The following is a 26,097-nucleotide window of genomic DNA, read 5'->3' on the forward strand; positions in this document are numbered from 1 at the left end:
CCCCCAGTGTTCCTCGCGCCCGCCTGCGCCTTGTTCTGAAGCTAAGCTAGCTAGAATCACCTCGAGACGGACAGTGCATTTTTGTGGAGTAGTGACAAGAAAATGGCGGAGTGAGTGGGTTGCGCTTTGAAGGAAAGCAGCGACCCTAGGTTTCCGTAAAATATAATACGAACAAAGGAGAACCACATAAAAGCTGTAACTTTCATCGAAAATTTAACAAACAAGAACAATATTGCCCCTCTCGCGGAGGTGGTACAAACAGATTATAGAACGGGGCTTCGCAGTACCACTGGTGTCATTTCGATAGCTCGACGCTAGCAGGCTAGCGACGAGGCACTGGGCGACGGACTAACACGGCACATTAGAAGTGTTTTCAGAATAATTGTTTGGCCTTTTTCGTGATATGTGTTGGGTTAATTTTGTATGTTTTTTTACTAGCTAGTTTGTGAATATCGCATGAGAATAAACAAAGTCTGTCCTAGTTAGCTAACATTACATTGTTTCAAGTACATAGCCCACGACCAACCAGGATTGTATGTTCACGATATGTTCTGATAACGAGCTGGCCGAGTAGGGGAACCGACGGAGCAGTCCCAGAGAATACTATTTTAAACTGATTGGGGTTGCTCGTGATTTTGAGGATATGGCAAGCAGCAGCGGCTCAAAAGCCGAATTCATTGTTGGTGGAAAATACAAACTTGTAAGAAAAATTGGATCTGGATCATTTGGTGACATATACCTGGCGATCAACATCACAAATGGAGAGGTAATAAACATTTAACTAGTGCTTAACTAAGTGTTCGCTGTGTTAACCAACAGCCAAGCCGACTCCGAGATTGAACAGAAGATTGCTTAGTTGGCCTTCTTAACGTTAGCTAGCTAAGCTAGCTGAAATATTTGCCAACTATGCTCAATGAATACCCAGCTAACATTAGCCTAGCTAGCTAACTGTCATCTAAGATACTTGTCGATATTGGCCACACTAAAACGTGTAACTGACTACATAACGTTCGTTTCTTAGAAATAACAGGTTTGTTGTACCTAGTTAGTAAATTACGATAGACTGCATATGTGACGTTAACAACTAAACGCTGCCTAGCTAACGTGGCTAGTCTAAAGTGTTACTAACTCGGTGGACTACTACGTTAGCTAACTTACTGATCATTTTGTTTTACAGGAGGTAGCTGTAAAATTGGAATCTCAGAAAGCCAGACACCCACAGTTGTTATATGAAAGCAAACTTTACAAAATATTACAAGGAGGAGTTGGAATCCCACACATAAGGTAATATACGTTTTCATTATTTTGGACAATTTAATATCGGAGATGTATGTGGAGAAAAGTCATAGCTAATTGTACAATATATGTACAGTTACATTTCTCATGCAAACATACTCGTTTACTTCCATATGCCAGTTGTAGTTGGTAGGTTAAACTAGTTAGCTGGCATTAGTTAGCTTTAATCGCCAAGGCTTCATGATTTTCCTTGATCTTTGCTTATGTAAACGTTCCACTTACATTCCCTTTTCACGTTAATATTATTCGAATGACCAATCCTTCATGAGCCATGTATATTTTCACAAAATGTGTGTTCACTGCTCTAGTTTTAACGTGCAAAAAAATCATCAGGCCATGAAAAAAAATCGGTGTGCTGGAAATGGCCGCTCCTCTTTTATTGTTTGTTCCAACATGTCTTCCTTCCCTGTTAGGAAATGGCGGCTCAGCACTAGCGAAAACAACTAGCTATCTGGGCCAATTGCTTTTGTCTCAAGGTGACTTAAACGCTGAAGTAGGACCATATCTCGCTCTCATTAAACACCTACAATTCGTTTATTTTAAATTTCATGGGTTATAGGGCAATATGTAGAGTAGAACTTGGGTAATGGGTTAGTTCACTGACACATTGGTGAAATTAATAATCGAGGCAGGCAGGCTGTAAACTGTCTGTTTACGTTTAAAACAACTGAGTTAGGCTCAATTACCCAGTTGACTTATAATTTATCGATATTATCAGTGATACACAATTGTTTTATGGTGTTGTGACAAGATACACCACTTGTTTGCATTTGACTTGGAAAAGGGACATAAGGATACGAAAGCCATCAAAGATGATAGGATCAACTTTAATGTCCCCAGGGTGAAAATTCTTGGACACAGTACTGCCGTTTACAAAATACACTGTACATTACACATTCAGCATGATACATGCATTAAACCTTACCCAACGTACACATTGTGCACTTCTCAAATAGCCACATACATAATACATATTGCACATTTCTCCTATATTCAGTAGAGTACCGAATGTAGGGAAATGTGGAATATGTATGTGGCTATTTTAAGATTGTGTGGAGGTGAAAGAAACGCACACCTGCTTTGGTGAGGTGCTGGCTTGGGTAGAACACTTGAAAAAGAAAAGGAGAGCCGCACACTAGGAGCTCAGATGCAATAATGCCCCTTCATCCTGGAACATGCTTCAAAATATATTCAAGTTGGGAGATTTAGTGCCCTTGTCGATCAGTCTAAAAACAGGCAACACGGTTTGTGATAGCTGCAGTTGTTTCTAATCTTCAATTGTATCTGCGACTTGTGACTGTTTTTTTACGAGTATATTCTGTAATTTTCTGTCATTTATGTACATGTTGCTATTTCCCTTTTGCTTTCTTGCCAGGTCACCTCGTAAAATATGCTTTTAACCTCCAATGGGTTTTACTTGGTTAAATAAAGGTAAAACATTTTTTGATAATTTAATTACCAACATTTCAACAAACAAGCTTGTCTTCATCAGGGTATAATGACAAACACTGCAGGTCACTAGTTTATATAGTTTCAAGGGAAACACAGGTGTCTGTAATTATGGCTGGGTGTGGCTTGATTTCATTGGGTAATTTACAGATAATCACTACTGGTCAGAAGTTTTAGAACTTCATTCAAGGGTTTTTCCTTATTTTTACTTTTTTCTACATTGTAGAATAATAGTGAAGACATCACAACTATGAAATAACACATAGAATCATGTCGTAATGAAAAGTGTTAAATAAATCAATGTTATAGTTGAGATTCTTCAAATAGCCTCCCTTTGCCTTGATGACAGCTTTGCACACGCTTGGCATTCTCTCAACCAGCTTCATGTGATAGTCACCTGGAGTGCATTTCAATTAACAGGTGTGCCTTCTTAAATGTTAATTTGTGGAATATTTTAATATTTGAGCCAAACTTTGCACACTCTTGGCATTCTCTCAACCAGCTCCACCAGGAATGCTTTTCCAACAGTCTTGAAGGAGTTCCCACATATGCTGAGCACTTGTTGGCTGCTTTTCCTTCACTCTGCGGTCCGACTCATCCCAAACCATCTCAATTTGGTTGGGATTGTGGAGGCCTGATCATCTGATGCAGCACTCCATCACGCTCCTTAGTAGAATAGCCCTTACACAGCCGGTAGGTGTGTTGGGTCATTGTCCTGTTGAAAAACAAATGATAGTCTCACTAAGCCCAAACCAGATGCGATGGTGTTTCACTGCAGAATGCTGTGGTAGCCTTGCTGGTTAAGTGTGCCTTGAATTTGAAATAAATCAGTGTCACCAGCAAAGCACCATCATGCCACCACCTCCATGCTTTACGGTGGGAAATAAACATGTGGAGATAATCCGTTCACCCACAGTGCGTCTCACAAAGACACAGTGGTTGGAACCAAGAATCTCCGATTTGGACTCTAGACCAAAGGACAATTTTCCACCAGTCTAATGTCCATTTCTCGTTTCTTGGCCCAAGCAAGTCTCTTCTTATTGGTGTCCTTTAGTTGTGGTTTATTTGCAGCAATTTAACCATGAAGGCCTGATTCATAGTCTCTGAACAGTTGATGTTGAGATGTTTGTTACTTGTACTCTGAATTTATTTGGGCTACAGTTTCATCATGGTGCTTGATGGTTTTTGTGACTGCACTTGAAGAAACTTTCAAAGTTCTTAATTTTCTGTATTGACTGACCATGTCTTAAAGTAATGATGGACTGTCATTTCTGTTTGCTTATTTGAGCTGTTCTTGCCATAATATGGACTTGGTCTTTTACCAAATAGGGCTATCTTCTGTACCCACTACTTTGTCACCACACAACTGATTGATTCAAACGCATTAAGAAGGAAAGATATTCCACAAATGAACTTTTAACAAGGCACACCTGTTAATTGAAAGGCATTACAGGTGCCTTTCCCATGAAGCTGGTTGAGAGAATGCCAAGAGTGTGCAATGCTCAAGGCAAATGGGTGGCTATTTGAAGAATCTCAAATATATTTGGATTTGTTTAACACTTTTTTTGGTTACTACATGATTCAAAATGTGTTATTTCATAGTTTTGATGTCTTAATTATTATGCTACAATGTAGAAAATAGTAAAAATAAAGAAACCCTTGAATGAGTAGGTGTTCTAAAACTTTTGACCGGTAGTGTAAATAGAACATATAAAAGCATGAATGGATAACATACCATATATGAGATTGTGAACATAGCTAGATTCTGGTTAAAATGTTGTACCTATTTGTTTCAGGTAGGGCTGTCAATGCTGTTTAGGCCTAATGGTGAATTGTTCATGCCCAGATTTATGCTGGGATATTGCTGTGGTTGAGGGTCAGGGTAATTTTGAATGTTTTTACAAAAAATGTATTAAACTAGCCAAGTCAGTTAAGAACAAATTCTTATTTATAATGGCGGCCAAACCCGGATGACGCTGGGCCAATTGTGCGCCGCCCTAAAAAACATCTAAACACAGCCGGGTGTGATACAGCCTGGTTTCGAACCAGGGGCTGTAGTGATGCCTGTTGCACTGAGATGCAGTGCTTCAGACCGCTGCGCCACTTGGGTGCCCTCGATCATTAGGCTCTGGTATTTAGAATGATTTAATAGTAAGATAAGACTACTGGCCCCTCCATGGCCCTTCTGGATAACTTTTTTCCCACCTTCTAACGAGGCCTATTTACGGTGCCTTTGGAAAATTTTCAGACCCCTTGACTTTGTCCACATTTTGTTACATTACAGCCTTATTCTAAAATGTGTTAAATAAATAAATATTCTCAGCAACCTACACACAATACCCCATAATGACAAAGGAAAAACAGTTTTTTTTAGATATGTATTAAAAATAAACATACCTTTTATTTACACAAGTATTCGGACCCTTTGCTATGAGAGTCGACATTGAGCATAGGTGCATCCTGTTTCCATTGATCATCCTTGAGATGATCCTACAACTTGATTGGACTCCACCTGTGATAAATTCAATTGTTTGGACATGATTTGGGACTGCACACGCTTGTCTATTTAAGGTCCCACAGTTGACAGTGCATGTCACAGCAAAACCCAAGCCATGAGGTTGAAGGAATTGTCAATAGAGCTCCTAGACAGGATTGTGTCGGCACATCTGGGGAAGGGTACCAAAAAATGCATTATTGAAGGTCCGCAAGAACACAGTGGCCTCCATCATTCTTAAATGGGAGAAGTTCGGAACCACCAAGACTTTCTAGAGCTGTCCTATGGTGAACTGTGGTGGCAGCAACATGCTGTGGGGATTTTTTTCAGCGGCATGGGCTGGGAGTAGTCCTGATCGAGTCAAAGATGAACAGAGAAAAGTATAGGGAGATCCGTATTTTTAATTTAAAATAAAATTCTCCCCAATTTCGTGGTATCCAATTTCTGGTAGTTACTGTCTTCTCATCGCTACAACTCCCGCACGGACTCGGGAGAGGGGAAGGTTGAGAGCCAAGCCACATTGCTTCTTAACACAGCGTGCATCCAATCCGGAAGCCAGCTGCACCAATGTGTCGGAGGAACAAAGTACACCTAGTGACCTGGTCAGAGTACATTGCGTCCGGCCCGCCACAGGAGTCGCTAGTGCGCGATGAGGATATCCCTGCCGGCCAAACACTCCCTAACCCGGACGACGCTAGGCCATTTGCGCACTGCCCTATGGGCCTCCCGGTCGTGGCCAGCTGCTACAGAGACTGGGCTCTAACCCAGAGTCTCTGGTGGCACAGCTAGCACTGCGATGCAGTACCTTGGACCACTGCGCCACCCGGGAGGCCTAGTATAGGGAGATCCTTGATGAAATCCTGCTCCAGAGCGCTCAGGACCTCCAACTTGGGGTGATGGCTCATCGTCCAAGAGTACAACGACCCTAAGCACAAAGCAGGCTTTGGGACAAGTCTTGGAATGTTCTTGAGTGGCCTAATGTGCAGCAACGCTCTCCATCCAACCTGACAGCCTGCAAAGAGGAATGGGAGTAACTCCCCAAATACAGGTGTGCCAAGCTTGTAGCGTCATACCCAAGAAGACTTGAAGCTGTAATTGATTCAACAAAGTATCGAGTAAAAAGGGTCTGAATAGTTGTGATTTGTGGTTTTTATTTTTAACAAATGTGCAAAAATTTCTAAACCTGTTTTTGCTTTGTCATTATAGAGTATTGTGTGTAGCTTGAGGGGGGAAAAATATGAAATACATTTTTGAAAAAGGCTCTTAACGTAACACAATGTGGGAAAAAGTCAAAGGGGTCTACATACTTTCCGAATGCACTGTATACATTGTTGAATAATATGCACTACCCAACTAGATCAATTTAGACAAGAAATGTTGGGGCTGCCACACTATTCTATCTGCTGTTCTGTACTCTCATAGCCAGTTGTTTTTTAGGTACATCAGCATCTGGCTGGTGCACCTGTCTAGGGACCTTTCTGTTATGCAACTCACCTGACATTTTCAATCTGGAAAGTTCTCCAATTCTTTTCCCCATCTCCTGTTTTCATCATTTTAATTAGACCTACTTATACCCATTTCAGACAGAATATGTGATGTTACATGTAAACAATACAAGGCCATGTTTATGACCCTCTTTCAAACATCCCCTTGTTTAGATTATTTGCAGGTATACATACCCCTTGCATACATATCGTGGGTAACTGTCAAAGTGGGGGTGTTGGTTAACCATGCGGCTGTTTGCATTTAAAATTAGGGAGGTGTTAAACCATTTTTAATTAGGGAGGTGTTCAACACAATTTATGAATTGACCTGCTAAAAAGCAGAGAACCATTCACACAGACCAGTACTTGTATTTTGGTTACAGGGTCTGTGAAATTGCAGGAATCATGACTGTCTTTAGGTGGCTTTTATTATTATTATTATTATTATTATTATATCTATATTTTTTTTACTGCTTTCAGATGTTTGAAAAGGCTGGTATAAAAATGCAGGCATGGTATATTAGATATATTTTGGTCTGTGTATGAAAGGGATATTAGACTAGAGCCAGTGATTAAACTTAAGTGCAAACATTCTGGAAAAATGGTACCACTTAATTGACTGAAGGGTTGTAGAGCCAAGTTATTGAGATGGAAATAATTCCATTATTACCTGCTTCGGGAGCTTGTGCAAACATTTTATTTTTTTATTTAGCAGATGCTCTTATCCAGACTGGCTTAAACTTAAGTGCCTTGCTCAAGGACACACTGCTCTTAACCACTAGGCTGCCTGCTGCCTCAGAGAGCCCAACTTCCTCTTTAGTAAAGAAGACCATCAACAGATGAAGTCCACTTGAAACCTAGCCAACTACCGGCTGTGTGTTGGTATATTCAAACTAAGTTGATGCTTGTTGACCAAGGCATGGTGGCTTACTGGTAACCTAATCTCTAGAGCTGCATTCTGTTACTTAGCTACATACAGTATACAGATAAGACCCATTTTGTGTTGGTTAACTATTCATGGATATGCCCAGCCATTGGCTGTTGGTAGGTAAGGAGGGGGTTGATGATTTCTAATTTGCACAACTGAAAGCTGGTTATCAGCTGGTACCTCCAGCAGATACTGGGTTTTACCCAGGCAGGTGACTTCTTCTCTTGGGCACCTCAAAGGGCTAAAGGCCATTGCAGAGTTATTGGTACATGAGTGTCAATTGTACATTAATGTGCAGTGCAGGCTTTGAGGTAGTATCAGGAGCTGTATAGTGCTTTTGAATTGAGTCGTTTTAGAATGTTTGTTTGTGAAGGTTACTGTAGGAACTAGCTGAGAGAGTGAAAGAACTCATGGAACTTTGTCAATGCCAGAACAACCTGCTGAACAAGCCTCCCCACAATCAACCAATAGGAAGCCCTACGCAAATAACTTCGGTTCATTTTAAGTCGGAGGTTCCTCGTTTCCGACATGACGTCAACGCAGCATAATCAACAAAGGGAAGTCTTGTGCTTATGCATTTTCTCTTGGGTCCATTGAGATTATGAAACTCTGCTCTTTTTAAAATTCCACCTTAAAAAATGCTAAGCCTATCGGTTAATGACTTGTTTCTTTCCTTAATTTAGTTTCCTTTGGAGTTACATTTTGGATTGTTTCTAAAGCAGCCTGAGTTTCCACTGATATTATGCCCATATTTCTCCTGTTTAAAAAAAATTCAGCTTATTTTAGAACTATGGAACTATTTAAGAAAAGTGCAAGGGTGCCAATATATTTGGCCGCAACTGTACATTGTCTGTACAATTTATATTTCTATGGTGAGTTTGAGTAAAGAATTGAGTTTACCCAGATCTGCCAGGATTATCTTTGTATTCACAAGCTATTGTTTGACTGTCAACCCTCTTTGACATTCTCAAATGTAGGAGGATGCTACCTTCAAGACCTCACGCCACTTGCTTCATTAGCATATTGATTTTTTAAATTCTTGTTTTGCATTCTAAAGATTAAATTGTTCTGTATCTGAACTGTCTTTAGGAGTGTTGACCGAGAGTCGTCTGTTCAATTGCCCAAATTTTAAATGGTGTATTTTTCCATATATAGAGACACCCTGTTTGAATAAAATCAAATCTATGTAGGCTACTGAGCTTTTCAGATGCTTTAGGCACTGTGATTTAATGATGAATCAATGTAGCCTAAACAGAAGGAAAATAGTATTTTCAAGGAACTAGAAACATTGTATCAACTAACTTAATCCAGTCAGAAGCTAGTGCTAGCAAACTTACAACATTGTATAAAATATTCTGGGACCTCAGTTTCCCATGCCAGTGAGCTCCAGACAGACACAGCTGTCGGCTATTTGCGCTATGCATAAGAAGTAATCAGGTAGGTCTATTTTATGACGTTTCCCCGGATCAAAATATGACATGTCCCCCCCCACACACACTTTCATGCTGAGTGGTTATGGAGAGAGCTGGAAAGATTTTTCAAATAGGCTATGTTAAGGAATTATGGTCATTCTCAATGGATGTAAAAACAGACTGTTTACTTGCTGTTTGACACACAGGAAAAATAACTTTCTTTCTTTACTCATCACTGGAGCTTTTAAATCAGAAATGGTATCAGATCTCCAAATGGGAACATTTATAGACCTACATTTGCACGTAGGCCAGGTAGCCTAGGCCTACTTCTATGCGTAATCAGGTGCGTGTCCTTACAAGATTGACAGGAACGAGCCAAACAAAAGACAATTTAATAAATTGACAACTCGTAAATTGAATGAAATAATAAACCCAAACCTTTTTCTCACAAGTATAGCCTAGGTTGTGCGCTTTGCAAACAATGTGTCCACTCCTACAATGACAACAGTGGGACTGTAATAATAATGTGTTTAATGCATTAACAGAAATGACCGTAACCAAACACTGGATTATAATTTATGATAAGTAACTGTAAATGTACTACTGGTGTGCCATACCCACTGCCCCTGCAATGGATTAGTCCACTCAGACACACCTGAATCAGACAGGTGTCTCGTGTGCCATACAATTTTTAAAATATATATTTGTCACTGCTTGACTAAAAATCTCGGCCGACCATCAGCCTATTGACCAAACATTCAAGAGCTTTGCATAGACCTACCAAATTCTAGCACCATACATTTTGGCTGCCACATGTTGGCTGTTACGCTTGTGCTTGGGAGTGTGTCCTGGGTGTGTGTAAGCTCATAGAAATGCAGAGTTTGGAACTGTTTACTTTATTCAAAGTGTATTTTCTTTGCTGCCACCATGGACGGTCTTGTGAAAGTGTTATTGACTAACCACACCCGTAGCTAATTCCGCAAACAAGATCTGTCAGAGTAGCGAAATGGCTGTGTCGACTCTTGCAGTACATCATTCCCAGACAATACCTCTTTGTTTAGAGGAATCTTGGACCAGATGGTTGCCTGGCGACTGCTGGCCTGGCAGTGTACTGGAGAAGTGTTGGGAGTCTCTTTGACCTCGAATGTCAGAGCTGTGAGGATTAGACCGACTCTAACTCTGTGCTCTCTAACCCTGTTTCTAGAGAGCTACCCTCATGTAGGTTTTTGCTCCAACCCCAGATGTAACTAACCTGATTTGACTTATCAACCAGTTAATTATTAGAATCAGGTGTGCTAGATTGGGGTTGGAGTGAACCTACAGGATGGTAGCTCTCCAGGAACGGGGTTGAAGAGCCCCGCTTTAACTATTGTCAGGCCAGCCTAAAAAAAAGAAGCATCTCTGTTAATGATAGCTGAGGCCTCCTATAATAACTCACTGGAGTCCTAGGGTTTGGGATGGAGTTATTATGACCTCCATACAAACAGTTTTTGTCCTAAAGACTAAAGTTCAACCTCCACATACATTTTTGCCTCTGGTTTTGAAATATGAGCTTTGACCACACAGAACTGTTGCATTAACGGTTATTTTACATAGGCCTAATAAATTACTCTGCAATCGCTATGTAAAGTTTTACTTAAGAAAACACTGAAATAACATTTTATGGTTATTATGAATATTGATGCATGGCTGGTGCTGTCTTGCAGGTGGTATGGCCAAGAAAAGGACTACAATGTCCTAGTGATGGACCTGCTGGGACCTAGTCTGGAAGACCTCTTCAACTTCTGCTCGCGCAGGTTCACAATGAAAACTGTACTAATGCTCGCAGACCAGGTAAAACTTAATTTAATCATCGCTCTTCATCTTCCACTTTGGCCCTTTGCTTAACTTTGTCTGGTTACAAAAAAACAAACATTAATTCTTTATTTGCCAAAGGGAGAATATTACTTGTACATTTCTCATTCTTATGAAACGTTTGAAAATGGACTAAGAAGACCAGTCTATTTTGAAGTTCTGCGTTAGCTGATTGACCGGCGTTTTCCCCACAGATGATCAGCAGAATCGAGTATGTGCACACAAAGAACTTCATTCACAGAGATATCAAGCCAGACAACTTTTTAATGGGTATTGGCCGTCACTGTAACAAGGTAAGCTTTCAGCAGTTTCCCCCTCCTGAGATGCAGTAAGTGGAGTGAATCTCTGACCTAGTTTCACTTTTATTTTATACACCATTGTGTGAAGTGATACAAGTAGCCCATGTTGTTAATAGAACTCTCTTCTTTTGGTGGTTTCATGTATTTTCTTGTGGAAATATTGACTATCTAATCCTCTGAGGCCAATGTGATAAAAAATATATATTTATTTGACTTCATGTCCTGGTAATGGACATTTTCAAGGCTAATTGTTTGTGGTTGGTTTAGTCCACTTGTTATGTGGATGGAATTGTTAGTCACATTTAGGTAGTTTTACAATCAGGTAATACAGGCCCTCTTAGACAGCACCATAGGTGTGGATCTGTTTGAGTTCTTAGACAGGACAACAAAAAGGTTTCTGCATGATGTGTAATCCCATTAATTCTTTCCCCTTTGCAGAAAATATTGTTAAGGCGTTTTTTTGTGATTCTTTTTTCATATACAAACTGTATCTCAAGTTGCCTGATTTGTATTTTGTTTTTAAATAACTCACTATTTTGAGCCCTTGCAGACAGGCAACATTTGGCAAAGTTAAAGCATGATGTGTGTTTTAACACGGACCTATCCACACCAGCTGTGGCTGTCGTTAGTGTTACTTGATATAAACTCATCAGACTAGTCTAATCAAAATGAAACGGTACCTTTTGAGTATTCAAGCATTGAAGCCTGTATTACCATTTTTGGCAGTGCTGTCTGGAATAAGTGTTTACCATTGTGTGTCTGTGTGAATGCCAGCCTAAAGCGTATTTTATTTTTTTCATACACATGAAATTTTTCACTTTGTTTATTTATCAAGGGTGCGCATACAATCCTTTTGGATTGCAAGTTCTGACACTGAACTCAATGGATGGGAAGACTGGCATAGCAGTAGCTTCTGCGATCCCCACTCTATCCTAATGTGTAAATCAACTGCCTTTCTCTTCACCTGAACTCACTTTGCATTCTGCTTCCTATCTGCTGTTTTACAATGGTGCTTATATGCCCCTTAGCTTGTGCCCAATAGGGTGGTCGCCTTTAATTTAGGAAGTGTGTTTCTGAAATAGTCTTCATTTGGACATGGCTCCATTGGTGAAAATAAATCTCTGCCGAAGAGCAATTGTTAAACCTTAACCTTAATCCCCCCTCTTAATAGATTGCATGTGAACACTGCACCAACACTAGCTTCCTCTCTATGGTTTGGAGAGTGATACTCCGCTTGTTTTGTTGCTTTGTCCAGGGCTGCTCTATAGAAATCCTCTAATCAAGAGCCACTATCATAAAGGCTGTCATGCGTTTCTCGCAGCTGTACTAAATCTACTCTATGTATTGACGGCTTCATGCAGATTAGTTCATGCTTTTTTCTTGTACTGCACGCTTTTCCTCTATTTGGCGCTGTAGAGCTGCTAATTGCCAGATTGGGCTTTTCCAAAGTCTGCCAAAAGTATTCTACCCTCTTCCTTACTGAAGGCGTCTACTGTTTCAAAGCCGTTTCAGGATAGTACAAAAAAAATATTTTCAAAAATTGGGGGACCCATTGCTTCCTGTGAGATCTCAAGGAGGTGGTGGGTTGGGTGGCTGCATTTTTTAAAGCCTTTTCACGCCTTATTGCTAAATGAGTACCCATGTTAGGGAATGGCCTTCATTATTTGAGTTCTCTTTTAACCCTAGTTGTGCCAGTCAGTCAACTGCGTATTGTGTTCTGTACTCAGGCAGACTGTTGGCCCAAATTTTTTAGGATGATTATGGTACAAAGCAATTATACTGTGGCCAATGGTTGCATTAAATGCTGCAATATCAAAAAGCCAATGCAAAGTCAAAAACGCAAAACAGGCTTGGAAATACTGGGCGTTTTTTTACATGAAAGAATAACATCGGGATTGGGCCGTTATATTGTCTTCAATTCTGCCTCTGAAATTGGTATTGTAGTGTGGACTGCATATCCTGCAGGACATCTCCCTCCCGCCCCCATCTGCCAAGCCTAAATACTGGCTTGCATCTAAGCCCAGGCTAACTCCTAGGAAGTCCTACCACAGACTCCTCTCTGATTTTAGCTCATGCTTTGCTGGTGGATGAAGGATGGCCTTTGGCTTTCTCTTCCCCTTCTCCTTCCTCTCCTCCCGTTCTTTTTCTGAGCCTTGGTGTTGCCTGTCTGCGCTGGCCTTGTGGGATTGTCAGCAATCCTGTTTGATGCACTGCACCCTCTATTTGTTCAGTGTTTGGAATCTCCAGTGGGGAAGAGGAAAAGAAGCTTGGCTGTTAGTTCTTCTCAGGACCCATCTTTCTCAGGATTAAACCAGGTCTGAAACTACAACCGCCTCTTAATACTCCCCCAAATTCTGTTTGCTTTTGGGATTTATTTTACCCATTTAGGAGTACTACTTTTTTATTTCATTAATTTGGTGAACACCATATTGGCATTAAACCAGACACACATGCTAAACAAATCTAGAGATGAACACCTACTCCAGATTGCAGGGATCTGTGTTGAGGTGGATGAAGGACATATGGTGACTAGTAGTTGAAGATGCTGTCGGATTTTGTGAGGAGGACGTGCTCCTCATTTGAAGTCGTCACGGCGCCCACTAGGCTAATTTTATATTTTGGTTCTTTTCCATTTCTTTGGCGCTGTTTCTTGAGATTTACTTGCCAGTTAAACAGGATTATATTTCTCTTGGTTTCACAAATTATTATCTCTTGGTGTTTCAGGATATGTCATCACAGGAAAATGTGTGTTGGCCAAAATGAGCCAACATTGAGTTGAGGGCAATTTTCTTAAATTCCTACAGAATTTTTGTAGGCTCAGCAGTACTGTAGCTACTTGGTTTACTTGACCTGCATGTAGCATTATAGTGGGTTAACTGCCTTGTTCAGGGGTAGAAAGACAGATTTTTACCTTGTCAGCTTGGGGATTTGATCCAGCAATCTTTCGGTTACTGGCCCAACGCTCTAACCACTAGGCTACCTGCTGACCCATGATGAGACGGGAAAAAAATCATGTTTGGAAAATGTAGGACCTGAAAGGCCAGATCGGGGACCAGCCAGGCAGACGGGTGTGGTTAGCTTATGCTTGCTCGCAGATTAGCAGACCTAGAGTTCAACATTTTTCAGTTCCTGTTTTTCAAAGGGGAAGAGAACTTGACTCCTTGAAGGTTAATTACTAGTATGGCTTTGCAACCAGAATGCTCAGTCTGAAACTCTTCTGATGAAACATACTTTGACTTTTAAAAGTATCTAGGTTTGTGCTGCTTTGTTTCACAGTTTGCTTGGTTAGAGTGGGGCTGTGAAGTCTTTGGTTGCTTTTGAAACGGTTGTGAATGTTCAGGTAATGGTATGTTGTTGAAGATTGAACCAAAATTCAAAGAAATGGAGTGACTCGGCATGTTAGAGTTGAAACCAACATGTAGCCTATTTTGAAAGTCATTGGCTTGTCAGATTCAGTTCTGATGTTGAAGTATTATTTACAAGGTAACTGACCACCCATTCACATTGACCTTGAATATGGAGATGGAGAAGAAAATGGGATGCTTTTCATCAGAAAAGTGTTTTTTTTGGTGAAATTGTCCTCCACACATTGGATAGATTGTGTATTTGGACCACATTCTCATTTCTACTGATGGTTCAAATGATGAAACTAAGTTTCAGCAATCCTTTGACTGTACGCATTGCTCATGCAAGTGCTGTAGTGTAATGCTTGGCTTATTTTCACATTTAAAAAACTCACTTACCATATATGTAGTTCTTAAGGACCTAGGTGAAGTCAGTGAATGTTCAAATGTCTTACCAGATAGCATCTTACTTCAACTTAACACTTCCTTGATTTTCTATTTCAGCTCTGCAGGTTTAATGGAAGCTCCTCCAGCCCCTGCTTTTGTTCTGTGAACACTGGAAAATGCTATTTAGAGTGGCCATTGTCCTTGCTATGTTGTGTATTTATAGAATCTGAAATGTTTCATTCTGCCTGCAATGTTGCTATTGAACACCAGCTGAAGGTATATCAAGGTAGAGGACAAAGGTGTAAGTTAATGAATACTGCGGAAAAGGGAGTGTTACTGATATTACAGCAAGTGGACGGTTGCGTGTGAAACTGACTTTCCTCCCGGCCTGACTTTTCAGATCGAAGCGTCACAATATAACGTTCCGATAGGCGTAGACGGGAGGAAATAAGGTTTGAATCCCCAGCTGAGCCAAGCAGGCATAGGCACGGCTGAGTGGATCTGCCAGTCCGGTCACTGCTGCCTCAGTGAAAAACGTCTGTTGGGTGAGGCACTCAGGGACTGCAATCTGCAGTTGTGTGTGTGTGTGTGTGGGCAGTAGAGTGGAGAAGTATGGCAGGCAGTCAACAAATGAGATCATTCTGATCTGAGACAAGACTGTGATGGCCGGGGCTTTCAACAACCATAAAGAGCTGTTAGCAGGCAGGGAGCTATTAGTGAATGAAAACCTTCGTGAGTTTGCTGCAGAGATTCCATCTGACTCTGACCCCTGGGTGTTCCCTGATCCTGCCAGCACAGTTTTCATAGATGATAAGCAGGGGCCTTGAGGATGGCTGCCTCGCTAGTAAAATGGTACACGGAGCAGAGCAGGATATTTGAAGAGTAGATCCATGATCTCGCACAGTGGCAGCCTCCATTTTGTCAATCGTTCCCTGTGAATCAGGATATTTCTAAAATGTCCATGTTTTTTCCTTCCCCCATCTTTTCAGTTGTTCCTCATCGACTTTGGTCTGGCCAAAAAATACCGGGACAACAGGACACGACAGCACATACCTTACCGAGAAGACAAGAATCTCACCGGCACAGCACGCTATGCCAGCATCAACGCGCACCTGGGCATCGAGCAGAGGTAAGAGATCACCACCCAGTAACTATAGTCATCTGGAATCTAGTTCAGCCTTCGCTGGATATTCTCTTCTCACTCCTTATCGTTTGCACGCTTTCAGCCGGAGTGATAGGATTCCTAGGGCTTAATATAGAGGTTAATGGTCTTTTCTGCACTTCATGCGACATTTTTGAGTGGCATGAAGGAGCTTTTGATGTTCAGACTGTGTGTTCCAGCTGGGGCTGCAAGCTGGCTCTCTAAGGACTTGCCCTCATGATGACCAAGCTGCACTCATTGGTCGTGTTAGAATCTAGCCTCCACCAACAGCTTGGCTGACCCAGAATCCTAATTTTGACAAACAGGGCTGTGTGATTTCGCCAGTCATGCTTCCATTATATACAAAAACTCTGCATTGAGCTGTACAGTAGGCATGGGAGTCCAAGACTAGATGTTTTTATTTGTATTGCATATTACAGCAACGTAAGCGTGGAGTAATTTTCTTTAAACCTTTGATACGTTGTGAGCATTGACTTTCGTAATAAGATAGAATTCAACATTGCTAGAAATCCTTTTGTTCCTGTCTAAACAGGCTTTTTATGAATGCTGGTTTTCATGTTATTTGACGCATTCAGTTGGGATATAAAAAAACAGTATGTGGCTTCTCTACTGAGCCGTGCTCCAAAAACAAAATATGTGAAGTAGTGGAGAAGGATTGCCTTCTGTTGAAACACCGTAACAGGATAGACATCCCACCCTCTAATTCAAGTGAATTATTCAATGACAGTCCCTGCTTGAACTTTACCAGTTAAATGCTATGTCACTGGTCTGAAAGTTAGTGTACAGCTTAGCCATTACAATTACAAAGGGCCTTGAGATTAATGTCAAATGTGTTGCTCTTGAACCAACCGTGATGTTACCTTTTTACGTGCTGAATGCTAAATGTCTCTGCTTGTTTGTTTCCAGTCGCAGAGATGACATGGAGTCGCTAGGCTACGTCCTGATGTACTTCAACAGAACCAGCCTGCCCTGGCAGGGTCTAAAGGTAGGCCAGGCAGGTACTCTAGGGCTCCCAGTCCACTATATAAGTGGTTCATATTTCACCAACTCACATTGAAACCAACTTGCTCGCTCGCCACAGCTTTTCCTCCATGATTCTGCTACTATACCCCCCACCCCCAATAAAATAAACTGATTGTCAGCTGTCTCCATAACTTGATTTCAGATTATTTACCATTTTTATGACTTATTCACATTTGCATGTTTTATTTTATAGTTGGATTCTCTGACAACTTCAGGAATTAAATTGTTTAGCATGACATAATATGCCTTGTACAATGCAGAATGTTAGCTAGTCTTGTAGATAACCCCTAATGTTCCATTCAAGTTGTAGTGTGGAGGTCAGCTACTTCCCAAAGGTTTAGCTAGATACCTTTTTTTAAATGAATAAATACTCCAGAGATATGGGGTGCCTTGAGTGTACTCTGTTATATGCTTTTGTAAAGTCACCAAGACTTGCATTTGCAGCATAATGCGCCTTCCCCTTTTCTGACGCTACAAGGGTTAAATAGGGAACACGAGAGATCTGTGTTGTGTGTTAATGTAATTGCATGGAACAGCAGCCTACAGTGATAGAAACTCAAGTCCTCAGCAAGGTGTTAGGTACATACCTACAGAACCAAGCCATTCTTCATATACATACAGCCCCAGTTGCCCGGCCTATCAAGATAGGCTATGTCACAAAACACTATGTATACATATTTGTATTACTGAGAAAAATACGAAACTTCCTCAAATGTCCCAATATTTTCCTGAATATTTCCCTTAGGTGGCTCTTTCACGGTGCTGTAAGTCACATCAGGCCAAACTAATACATTACATTCTGTATGGACCACTGACCTCACCGGCAGTGACAAGCTTGTGTGTGTTGAGAAATTGCAAAGGGTAGTGTTAAACTGTGGTGCACAACATTTTCATTTCTCGCCCACATGTTCCACAGGCTGCCACAAAGAAACAGAAGTACGAGAAGATTAGCGAGAAGAAGATGTCCACTCCAGTCGAGGTTTTGTGTAAGGTGAGTGAACATAGAAGAATCAACCTGGCACGCCCACCAGCGGACTGAGTTGTTCCTATTTTTATTTGGTGCCTCCGGGTCAGAAAGGTAGATGCTTACTATGGAAGTCCTTGAGTAGCCACATCTGCCAGTGAAGTACGAGCCTGTTTGAAGGAGTACTAAAGGCCGTCTTGTAGCGTACGAGAGTAGAGATGTTGGCTGGTGTCGCTAATCTAATCCAGTCTTTAAATAGTGGCTGTTATGCATCCATCACCTTGGACCTGAAAGCATGATGGCCATTGCTCATTAAAAGACTTAAGTAGCTGGCTGAGAAAGTGTGCTGCTAAACCTGATGCCTTGCATTAGGCTGTGGACTAACTTGTGAAACACGCTCGCTCTTTTCTTTCGGTAACTTGCCTTACCAGAATGCATCTCAAGAGTATTTTTAGGCACCGACTGTCATGGTAAATAATGTATACATGACCGTAAGCCAGACAGTTGGGCATGGATCGATAGATAACCTTCCTACTTTCCTGCGGTTGTTTCCAGGGTTTCCCAGCAGAGTTCGCCATGTACCTGAACTACTGCCGTGGGCTACGGTTCGAGGAGGCGCCTGACTACATGTACCTGCGTCAGCTGTTCCGCATTCTCTTCAGGTGCTTGTCATTTCTCATTTCTCAACCTCTAACATGAACGTCTCTGTCCCCAAGGGAGCTGAAACGCGCGTGCACCAAATCACATGTTTCTCTCACTGTCAATACCCACGAGGCAGGAAAAATGAATTGGTTGCATTGCATGTAAAGCATATGGAGTCCTTAAGGTGTATTAGACGTTAATAATGAAGTGTTCTTTATGAAACAACAGTGAAAGGAGCAACCTCTAGACCTGTGTTTTTCATTTAGTCTCTTTCTGCTTTTATGTATGTTTAGGCTGAAAACAAGTTGTCCTTTGGCAGCAGTAAAGAGTTGATGAATATAGGTGAGCTCAGTGTGACTGCATGTCTGAAAGTGTCTGTTTGTCCAGGACTTTGAACCACCAGTACGACTACACGTTTGACTGGACGATGCTGAAGCAGAAAGCAGCCCAGCAGGCTGCGTCCTCAGGGGGACAGGGGCAACCGGCACAAACCCCCTCAGGCAAGCAAACTGACAAACCCAAGAGTAACATGAAAGGTTAGTAGCAAAAAGCCAAGCGACGTTTCGAGTGCAAAAATGGAGACGCCAATTGCTTTCATTTTCGTTCCCCCTTCAAAGTGTTTGGGAGAAAAAAGAAAAAAAAAGTGGATTTGGAACATTATTAACTCCCAGCGGATTAATGAGACCACAAACAACACAACAGTGTTAGTTCGAGGAGGCCCCTGAAAGATAAAGAGAAATTCAATTGGTCTGTCTTGCAGATGCAAAGGCGTCCTTGGGAAATTTGACTACTAACTTTGTACCCCAATGTCTTTTATTCTTCTCTGGGACAAAGGGTTGTGGCTTTATTATCTTCTGTGGATGTTAAAATTGATTTCCCTCTTGAATTAACCCCTTCTCTAAATGACGTACGATTGATTGACTCTTGATTTCTCACTATCATTGTTTCTGGATCTAACACTTGTTAATCGTTATTGTAATGCTCTCAGATACAGTGGGAGTGAGATTCTAGCCACACACTGCACACATGTATGATACAATTGTTCATGGTAATAAATGGCCACCTGTTTTGATGTGGATTTTAGTGCTCATGTGATGTGACTCTTGAATAACCTCTTTTAATTCCAGTCTCTCCCCTCCCTCTCGTAGAGGGTATCCCGGGTGCCCAGGGTTGATGGCAGAGGAGTCAACCCAATTTTTCAAAAAACCTGAAGCAGTTTTCATCAGGTGATGACTAGGATTTCCACAGGGATTAGGCAATAGCCCATTTAGGTGTGTAATCTCTGGCATGAAATTGCAGAGCAGCCTTCCACTTGACCTGTATTGGTAGTAAAAGGAACGCTTAAACCAAGTCAATGCCTCACCCCCTTTTACTTAAAACCACCGTGGTGGTGTTTTATTTGTCCCCACCCCAAATTAAACAGCGACTTCGCCTAAGATGCAATTTATCATTTTCAAAATGGCGTATATGGCATCGATTTGATTCAAACATTGATTATAGTGTCAAAATTCACTACAAAGTGTAAATAGGATCATTTTGGTCTTAGTCTTGTCCAATATTGAGATTTGAGAGATGATAGGAAAGAATTATGTTAAATAATGAAGGGTACCGTAACATTTTCCGTCGGTTGGGTTTATTTTAATCCTACCCACAGCTGCCAGCACCCAAGTAATCATCAATTCAGAGCGCAGCGGCACACAACCAGATCATAATGCACATGGTTAATTTAATGACATTCGATATCCCAATGGGGTTAGATAATTAAGGACCATCGGTAAATTACACAATGTTAATGGGACAATTTTAAAAAGTTGAACTCCAAATTTCAATGACTTAAAAACCAACTAAATTGCAGAAATTCATATACAATTATTGAAAGCATTTAATGAGAAAAGATGTGCAACATAAAAATATTGTCCCATTTTGCATTGTGTAATTTATTGACGGTCCCTAACTATCCCCAGAGATGGGCTATCCAAAGTTTAACCAAATTTGCCATGGTCACACAACAACAGGCTGAATCGAATTGGCTAAATAAATTGGCTAACTCTTCCCACCTGTGAACACCCACATGAAACTAACTCACATTTGAATTCAGTTATGGCCGCTAGCATTTCTTAATGAACCAAATCTAAAATGAGGCCAAATCAGGAAGTGTAGTTGCCCTTTAAACCATGGCTGTCACATTGGCCCAGAACTCACTGCTCCACACACACCATGTGTTTGTGCACACAGTGCATGGAGGACTCAAGTGAAGCCCTCCCTCCCACGTGTATTAGTCCATAAGTGCCTGGTTCCAACATTTTAGGCAGGGCTGAATTAAATTCTCAATACACAATCGGACTAAGTGTTTATTAGACAAAAATGTTTTGGGTTTGAATGCAGGTTGATTGGGGAGAAAGAATGCCAATGTAAATGGATGACGTGACCTGGATGACACCCCTGAGAGGGCTCAGTGTGTATTGGTCCTGCTCTTCCCCAGCACTCCAGCCCCTCTGACTTAGCACATTACATTTTCTGCTTCTCTACCATTTTGTTTGTGTGACGTATTGTTGGTTAAACCGTGTTTCGAACAGGGCTTCCTGTGGCTTATATTTACTGTGGGTTACAGTTTTTTTTTGTATTAGATGTTCTCTCGATGACGTCAGGCAAATCATTTTTGGCCCGACTTATACCAGTGCTGTGTCTTCACTGCTGAGAAGAGCTTTGAAATCCATTAAATATGAATAGGAAATCAAAGCACAAGGACTCTCTATGCCCCCCTTTCAAGGAACATCCCGCATGATGGCACTGAACAAGTGCTGTGAGGGGCTAGCTATAAATATGATTTTGCTGATGACGTGGTATTGGTCTAATCCATTGTGTAGACGGTGTCTGTTTTAGTATGTGGACTCCATGCACACAGTAGCCTGCAGCACAGTTGAACTCTGCTTATGTGCCTTTCATGCAGGGGTGGAGAAATCAAAGTTTTTTTCCTCTGGAACTGATTAAAAAAAGTGCCTTTGTAAATGGACCCCCAGCCTTTTTATCTCATGTTTTTGTTATGAAGATGTATAGAAAGGACAAGTTATTTCCTGGTCTGGTGGTTAGTGTTCTCTCCTGCAAGCTGTCCATTTAAGATAACACTGCCAGTGAAGGTGCGGAGTACCCACAGCCAGAAATTTAAATGGCCGAGCTCTGGCTTATTGAAGCTTGAACAAACTTGCTGGTTTCTTGGGTACCAGTTTGACTTGGCCGCACTTAGCCTTGTAATAATGGAAACGTTGTTAATTTGAATTTGCATTTCAGCCCTCCTGTTTTGCCCAATGGTCTTGTATTATATGATATTTGTTTAGAGCAAGCCACGTTGACAATCAGGCAAACACAAGTAGCCAAAGCTCAAAGCAAACTCCGTTAACCCAGCCATACTCTCAAAACATTTTGATGATCGCTTGGTCTTTAGTGTCTGTAAGGCCTAAATATCATCACCATGTTGCTGTGAAGTCTCCTAAGGGCTATTTGCTATATTAGAAGAGGCTTGATCTGTTAATGGTTTGCATATGGAGAATTGAGCTGCCCCTTTCACCTGTGAGTGAGACTTGTCTGTTGCATCAGCTGGCCCCTACAGACACTTAAAACGCCAGGAACATCCGTCAGATCCGTGTTAGGTTTTGAATTGAACCAACAATTCACATTGAGCGAAAGCTGCAGACCATTTCATGTGTAATTAAGACCCATTACTTTTGCTTATTTGCATGGTGGATTAATCCTCTGACTCTGTAGACACCCTCCCCTGTCATCCCTGCAGCAAAACGACCTTTCCTTTGAGTCAAACCACATTGGAGGGTACAGCTGTAGAGGAACGTGACTCGTGAGAGCTTGTGTCAAAAATGCTTCTCAAATCACTCAGATCTGAGTCCCGACTTGCGCCGATCATGTCCCGACTTGCGCTGCACTCATTTAACTTCTCTGGGATATATGGGACGGTAGCGTCCCACTTCGCCAACAGCCAGTGAAAGTGCAGGGCGCCAAATTCAAAATGACAATCTCATAATTAAAATTCCTCAAGCATACAAGTATTTTACACCATTTTAAAGATAACATTCTCATTAATCTAGCCACAGTGTCTGTTTTCAAAAAGGCTTTACAGCGAAAGCACCACAAACGATTGTTAGGTCACCACCAAGTCACAGAAAAACACAGCCATTTTTCCAGCCAAAGGTAGGAGTCACAAAAAGCACAAATAGAGAAAATTAATCACAACCTTTTGATCTTCATCAATGACACTCATAGGACTTCATGTAACACAATACATGTATGTTTTGTTTGCTAAAGTGCATATTTATATAAAAAAAAATCTTGTTTTACATTGGCGCGTTACGCTCAGTAGTTCCAAAAGCATCCAGTGATTGTGCAAAGAGACACATCAATTTACAGAAATACTCATCATAAATGTTGATGAAAATGAAAGTGTTATACATGGAATTAGATATACTTCTCCTTAATGCAACTGCTGTGTCAGATTTTTTAAATTTTATTTATAGACCATGCAATAATCTGAGTACAGCGTTCAGACAACAAAGCAGCCAAAAATATATACTCCATATTGTGTAGTCAACATTAGTCAGAAATAGCATTATAAATATTCACTTACCTTTGATCTTCATCAGACTGCACTCCCAAGAATCCCAGTTCCACAATAAATGGTTGATTTGTTAGATAAAGTTCATAGTTTATGTCCAAATAACTTCTTTTGTTAGGGCGTTTGGTAAACAAATCCAAACGCGTGTTCAGGTCCAGCTGAACGTCGGACGAAAAGTTCCAAAAGTTATATTACAGGTCGTAGAAACTTGTCAATCTTTAGGATGTGTTTATCATAAATCTTCAATAATGTTCCAACCGGAGAATTCCATTGTCTGTAGAAAAGCAATGGAATGAGAGCTAGCTCTCCTGTGACCGCGCCTCACAAGCATGTGGCACTCTGCCAGACACCTGGCTCAATCCCCTCTCATTCGCCCCCACTTCGCAGCAGACGCCTCAAACAAAGTTCTAAAGACTGTTGACATCTAGTGGAAGCCTTAGGAAGTGCAATATGACCCCATTTACACGGTATATTGGAATGGCAAAGTTGAAAAATTACAAACCTCAGATTTCCCACTTCCTGGTTGGATTTTTTTCAGGTTTTTGCCTGCCGTATGAGTTCTGTTATACTCAGACATCATTCAAACAGTTTTAGTAACTTCAGAGTGTTTTCTATCCAATACGACTAATAATATGCATATATTAGCATCTGGGACAGAGTAGCAGGCAGTTTACTCTGGGAACCTTATTCATCCAAGCTACTCAATACTGCCCCCGTCACCAAGAAGTTAAACCCACTGGATGAGTCTCGCCATGCATCATCAATGGGCGAAGGCTTGCTTGAGGAAGACGAGATTGTAGGAGCCCATAAGAAAGATGAAGGAATCCTCACATCTTTTAGGATTGTTGTGCCCATGTTTCTGTCCTGTGGATTGGCACCTCTCTAAAGGCCAACTGCTGCATGGGTGTGCTGCATGTAATTGGTTAATGGCTGTCTTTAAAGGTTACCTTCCACTGCAGACAAGTATGAAGGAAGTGTGGCTCACATAAGCAGGCCACATCCCTATTTGTCTTTTAACTGTGTTTTTGTTTGATCTCTGTGTAACGTTGCCCTTTCAAATAGGATTATTGATAAGCCGCATTGTTTCCTTCATGACCGTTCCACTAGTGTCTCTCTGTCTGTACTCACTCCCCGGTACACTGCACAGCTGCTGTTGTCACCTGTGCTAGTTGTGAACATCTATACCCACTCCCCAGCACACTACACAGCTGCTGTTGTCTCCTGTGCTAGTTGTGAACTTCTTAAGCTGAAGCGGTGGTTAATGTTTTCATTACAGGAGGCTCAGAGTAAAGGCTGCATAAATGTTTGATTCCCCCATCTCAGGCACTCTGCAGCAGCAGGTCCCAGCTTTGCTGCAGAGCGGGACTGGTGACTGGGCACTTATGTTACAGGGATGGAAAATTGCAGTGACTTAGTTGGCCTCGTTTATAGCAGTCTCTCAACCCTGTTTGATAACCTGTTCTACTTGATGTGTAACCAATGGCCCCTCTCTGTCTCTTCATTTGTCTTGCAGGTTTCTGAGCAGTAAGACAATGAAAGGAAGCAGAGCAGAGAGGCCGTAGCAGGATTTGCCTTCCAATCACACCCCGGCATCTAGGATCAAATTCACCAGAACCTGCCAGGCATTGTGGGCAACCCTTTTTTCCTGTTAAAGAACTTTCCTTCCATATATACTATATATGTAATCGCTCTATATAGATAACATGCTCTGCATATATCTATATATTGGTATGTATATACTATATCCACACAGAAAGCAGGCTTTGGTATGGAATTTTCCGAAGCTGTAGCCTTCTCTATTGTCCTGTCCCTGAAGATTTTTTATTTCTTCAAAACGGAAAACTAAGAAATGGTTGGCTCACTGCGGATGTTTGTGCACCTGCCAATACTTTCCCCTTGATACTTTCTCCCTCTGAGAGCTGCTGTTTGGGTGCCTCCCTCACCTCATGGCTGCCTGTCAGAGCAGCTTTGCCCCCATTCCCTCTGTCACCGAGTGTGGCATGATGACCCAGACACACGTCAGTCAGATTGAACATTTGAAACAACCATTTTCTCTTCCTTATTCAACTTTTTTCCCTCATCCTCAAGCAAAATGAAAGAGTGTAATCTGAAACTGTTTCCTTTATGAAAAGGTAATTAAGATTCTGCCTGCAGATATGTGCTAGAAGAGCTTCTAATGTGAAGATGAAAACACTAGGTTTCTCTTTAGAATGCTGCATTAATATTGTACTTCTGAAGTCTCAAACAACAAATAAAAAATATGAACTCCACAAAAGCATATTCATTATAAATTAGGCACCACTTGACTAAACCTGTTTGTAAATTGCTTAGAAAAAAATGATGCATCAATGAATTTATTTTGAAAATGTTTTTGTTTTATGTAATTGCTATGATGGATGGCCTCAATGTTCCGTTTTTGAGACAGACAAACGTGCTCACTCCACCCGCCCTTCCTGTTTTTATATATATATATATATATATATATATACTTTTTTTAAATCAGAACTTTTTTTTTCTTTCCGTTTTATAGTCGTCTTTCCCTGTATTGAATTGATAATTTGGGGGAAAGGGTGTTTTTGTTACTTTCTAAGGGGAAGCAGATCCTGTTGTAAAATACTCTGGGACTTTCTCTCTGCAACTACATATTGCTGCTGCATAGAGTAGCAACCGTTTCCTAATTTTCCTTTTTTTTTTTTATTGCGAAGAAAGTGTTGTTGTTTTTTTTATATTTATATATA

The 26,097-nt window shown here is 41.1% G+C and overlaps 1 protein-coding gene across 9 annotated transcripts; it reads left to right on the forward strand.

Annotated features, from left to right (window-relative positions):
- Positions 1-26,097, forward strand: LOC112256043 (casein kinase I). Of its 9 annotated transcripts, none has more exons than XR_006083921.1 (12): positions 1-766; positions 1,178-1,284; positions 10,770-10,896; positions 11,112-11,210; positions 13,448-13,531; positions 15,937-16,076; positions 17,016-17,103; positions 18,049-18,123; positions 18,652-18,758; positions 19,126-19,274; positions 19,866-19,964; positions 24,873-26,097. XR_006083921.1 is itself a non-coding variant. In XM_024428990.2 (11 exons), exons 1-11 carry the CDS (start codon positions 644-646, stop codon positions 24,878-24,880), a joined length of 1,071 nt encoding a protein of 356 aa, XP_024284758.1. In that variant the 5' UTR covers positions 3-643; the 3' UTR covers positions 24,881-26,097. The 9 variants fall into 9 exon arrangements, 4 of the variants coding, with proteins under 4 accessions (XP_024284758.1, XP_024284755.1, XP_024284757.1 ...); XR_006083923.1 differs by having other exon boundaries at positions 19,126-19,238; XR_006083922.1 differs by having other exon boundaries at positions 5-766; positions 17,016-17,094.

This window comes from Oncorhynchus tshawytscha, linkage group LG08, assembly GCF_018296145.1.
Source record: "Oncorhynchus tshawytscha isolate Ot180627B linkage group LG08, Otsh_v2.0, whole genome shotgun sequence".
Lineage (NCBI taxonomy): Eukaryota > Metazoa > Chordata > Actinopteri > Salmoniformes > Salmonidae > Oncorhynchus > Oncorhynchus tshawytscha.

Excerpts from the sequence above, each read along its gene's own strand:
- LOC112256043 (XM_024428987.2), top strand. The coding sequence starts at position 644 with ATGGCAAGCAGCAGCGGCTCAAAAGCCGAATTCATTGTTGGTGGAAAA. Across the intron at positions 10,897-11,111 it reads TACTAATGCTCGCAGACCAG|ATGATCAGCAGAATCGAGTA; the intron begins GTAAAACTTAAT and ends TTTTCCCCACAG. Across the intron at positions 13,532-15,936 it reads CTTTCTCAGGATTAAACCAG|TTGTTCCTCATCGACTTTGG; the intron begins GTCTGAAACTAC and ends CCATCTTTTCAG.